The sequence below is a fragment of the Octopus bimaculoides genome, chromosome 3 (genome assembly GCF_001194135.2).
Source record: "Octopus bimaculoides isolate UCB-OBI-ISO-001 chromosome 3, ASM119413v2, whole genome shotgun sequence".
Lineage (NCBI taxonomy): Eukaryota > Metazoa > Mollusca > Cephalopoda > Octopoda > Octopodidae > Octopus > Octopus bimaculoides.
Window position 1 is genome coordinate 99,939,447 of NC_068983.1, and position 4,307 is coordinate 99,943,753.

The 4,307-nt window shown below is 36.7% G+C and overlaps 1 protein-coding gene across 1 annotated transcript in view; it reads left to right on the plus strand.

The window, feature by feature from the left end:
- LOC106879530 (homocysteine-responsive endoplasmic reticulum-resident ubiquitin-like domain member 2 protein) overlaps positions 1–4,307 on the plus strand; it is a 34,933-nt gene that overhangs the window by 24,159 nt on the left and 6,467 nt on the right. The window contains exons 6-7 of the mRNA XM_052966354.1: positions 2,366–2,512; positions 3,555–3,839. Of these exons, the coding sequence (XP_052822314.1) occupies positions 2,366–2,512; positions 3,555–3,839 (432 nt within the window). The remainder of the gene's footprint in view (positions 1–2,365; positions 2,513–3,554; positions 3,840–4,307) is intronic.

The window sequence follows — 4,307 nt, forward strand, 5'->3', positions numbered from 1 at the left end:
TATAATAGAAAGGTTTATTAGCTACTGCCAATATGCTTCAGCCATTTTTTGACAAGGAAATAATAATTTTATCACCGATAGAATTGTTTCAGAATCATTTGTTTATGTAGTCGGCACTTAATGTATATCGGCTGAATGGACGTCAGTGATTGGTTGAAATTACAGAAATACGACAACTTTAACATGGAATAACTTAGGGATTTCTTTTTTTTTTAAAGAAGACTAAGAGAAAAAGATGTTTTATATGACACATTCTACCAGTGTTCCAAGTTTCAAAGTGTTTCGTTAAGAAAATACTGTGGCCCCTGTTTTAAAAAAGATCCCAATACTCTTTCCCAGTACCTTGAATTGATTTCTTTTTTTAATAATCACCTGTATGTCTTTTATAAAGCCAAATATATAGGGCATCTATTTTCTTTTGTCATTCACAAGTGGGTCTTCTTTATCAAGAAATTTAGTGAAAGTAGTGTTGTTTTCAAAATCAATAAAGCTGTCAACCATGTCTGGCATGTGAACCATCAGTCAAAATATTTGCCTTTGTGTTCCATCTATTTCTTATCTCTTAGATAGATGGCTTCCTGTCAGATTGTACTATTGTGATGTATTGATGGAGCTTTCTCTGATCCACACTCTGTCTACTCTGGTGTGTTTCTAGGTTCAGTTTTGTCCCACAGTTTTTCTTTTTGCTATCACTGAGCTATTTGTCCTCACTTTCAACAATGCACACTTCTACACATGATATCATTCTTTATTCTTCCCTTACCTCCTACACTCATGTGTTATCCATATGCAATCTATAACAGATCTGCACTAACTCCATGAACAGAGACCTCAAAAACATACAACAATGGAGCCATGCCAAACATGTTTCAATGGCACCCCCACCAGAAAAAAAGAAAAACAGAATCACTGCTCATATTGTGAAAACATCATTATCTCACTCACCTCATTTGAAGAAGAGCAGCATTCGGCTAAAGCCCTTGCAATCAATTCATCATCACTGAATATTTCTTTTGATAAATGCACATCTTTAATGTAGCAAAAATTGAAACCAGAAAATGCTTCAGTCTGAAATAATTATTAATCCTCTGTGTCGGTACCCCATCGCTTACGACGTCGAGGGTTCCAATTAATCCGATCAACAGAACAGCCTGCTCGTGAAATTAACGTGCAAGTGGCTGAGCACTCCATAGACACGTTTACCCTTAATGTAGTTCTCGGGGATATTCAGCGTGACACAGTGTGACAAGGCTGACCCTTTGAATTACAGGTACAACAGAAACAGGAAGTAAGAGTGAGAGAAAGTTGTGGTGAAAGAGTACAGCAGGGTTCGCCACCATCCACTGCCGGAGCTTTAGGTGTTTTCACTCAATAAACACTCGGTCTGGGAATCGAAACCACGATCCTATGACTGCGAGTCCGCTGCCCTAACCACTGGGCCATTGCGCCTCCACATTAATCCTCTATAAAGTTCAAGTAAAACACATTATGGAGTATGTTCCTTCATTCAGAGAAAAGTTATTCAGCTGATTGGCCCTCCAGCCTCTAACCTCTAGAAATGTGCATTCTCTTCTCACTCTGACTTCTTACCACTACTACAATGGACATTACCTCCAATCAAACATTGTAGACTCATTTGTTCCTCTCCTCCTCTCATCACTAGTATGTGTACACCCTACCTCTCCTAGGCTCACACTAACTATTACAGTCAGTCCTTTCTTCTTAGAATGTCAGCTCTCTGGTATTCCATCCTTGCACATGTCTATCCAACAGTTTAAATGAAACATAATACCAGCAGCATACAACAACATTGTAAGCAGACATTGACTACAGTGCTATCACAAATCAACAGCAGAAGCATACAACAATACTCGCACACTACAATTAAGGTAGCACATAAGAGCAATGCTAGCATGTAACAACACTAGCACAACTATAATGCTAGCATGTAACAGCAACAACAACAATGCTAGCACACAGCAACAACATTAATGCTAGTGCACAACAGTGATAATAATAATAATAATAATAATAATAATAATAGTAATGTTCGTCCATTGTTCATGTGGAAGATGGATCAGAGTGTGTCTGATGTGTTCTTAGAAGGCTCTGCTGCAGATCAAGCACTGGTGGTCTGCTGGGAATGAAAGCAAGAGTTGGTTCTGAACTTGTACAACTCATGTTTTCTTTGGTGGCAACACTAGTACACAACAACAAAGCTAACAACACATGGTGTAAGTTTTTTTTAAAATCTTCTCTGTAAACAATGTAATTACTCATTGTTTTCAAATACTTGTGTAAAATATCATGACTGAATCTACTTTGACCTAGTTTTATAACTTTTAAACTGTCTTCTCTGTTCCAGCATGGTCAATTCACCATTTCCACAGCAAGTTCCTTACATAATGTCACCGATGGGACCTTTATCTCAACCTGGTTTTCTCTATAGTCCTGAGCAATATGCATGGATGCAACAAATGTACTCCCAGTACATGGCCCAGTATATGCAATAGTAAGTAAACTTTCATGTTATCCTTTCTTGAGGAGGAAAAAAAAGAAATAGTAAACATGGCTGTGTGGTCAGAAGTTTGCTCCCCAACCACATGGTTCTAGGTTCAGTCCCATTGCATAGAACTTTAGGCAAGTGTATTTTGCTATAATTCCTGGCTAACCAAAGCCTTGTAAATGGATTTGGTAGACAGAAATTGAAAGAAACTTGTCATATATACATACATATGTGATGTATGTGTGTGTTAGTGTCTTCTTGCTTTGATGCTGTGTGGTAGTTGTAAACAAATGTTACTGTCATGCATGCATGGAAGATCGAACATTAAAATAATGATTTTGATGATGATGGTGTTGGCATGGAGAAATTGTGAGGGCATCCTTAACAAAGTAAACATAATTCGGCCAGTCTAGGTATAATATCTAAAATGACACCATGACTAGGTGGTTTGTATGTTACATTTTGTCAAAGGATTTGGTAATATTAAATGTAGCAACCTTTGTTTTACAATTGTTTACAATCTTTGAGACAATTTGTGTTTTACATATAAATTAAACTTGATTCTCTTGCAAAATTTTGCCAGAGAATCAAGTTGGTAGTAGCTATTGAGAAAGATGTTAAAATGTAAAATAAAACTGTGTGTGCATGTATATAACTAACTCCTCTTTTGGCTCTCTGATCAAGCAATCTGAACTGAAACTTAGTGTCTGAATGTAGCTTGACAGTAGAAGGTGCAGGCATAACTGTGGTTAAGAAGTTCTCTTTGTAATTATATGATTTTGGGCTCAATCCCACTGTGTGCAACTATGGGCAAGTAATTTCTAGTGTTGCTGTGGACTGATATATGCTTTGTGTGTGAATGTAGTCAACAGAAATTGTACTAAGCTCTCCTCCCTCCTCCTCCTTGGTTGGGTGGGAGTAGCTAGGAAGAAAATAAAGATGGTAGTGATGGGGTAATTTCTAAACTGTAAGTAAATAGTGAGTCGTCAATATTCTAAATATTTTACGCTAACATAAATTACTGTTTTTTTTCTTTTTCTTTTTTTAGCTACCAGTCTGGTACTATTCCAGCTCCTGTTCCAACAAACATGCCTCCTAACAATGGTATAAATAACCAGCCTGAGGTAAATAATGCAGAGGTGCGACAGCGTAACCCCAACTTGCGTATGAATGCACAAGGTGTACTGGATGATGAAGATGAATTTGAACAAAGAGACTGGTTGGATTGGATGTATGCAGCATGTCGGTTTGCCATATTGATGGGCATTGTCTACTTTTATTCTACTCTAAGCCGCTTTGTGATTGTTTTCTTAACGTGTTTCATGCTTTACATGTAAGTATATATATCCTTACCAAATCACTCTTGTCTTAGTGTTTCCTTTCTGAAGACAACATTACTCTTTAATTTTAAATGTTTCCTTATTTAAATTCTTGATATTTTTATTTGCAGATACATTTATTACTATTTAATTTTCTTTGTGTATGAATGATCTAGATATTCCTAATTACATTTGAGTTTGCAGTTAGAGTGAAGAGTGTAAAGATTATTTAGCTTAAATACTGGTTATGTTCTTGTTTAGTGCAACAGATACCAATCTGTGATACAATTCTTTCACTTGTCCATATTCTGATGCCAATAGCAACTAATTACAACCAGCTCAGATTGTTCAAAATATGTATTTCATCCTTGACTTCATTGTAATGTCATGAATATTAACACTAAAAAATGTGCTTTTTCTCTCTCTCTCTCTCTCTCTTTCTCTCTCTCTCTCTCTCTCTCTCTCTCTCTCTCTCTCTCTCT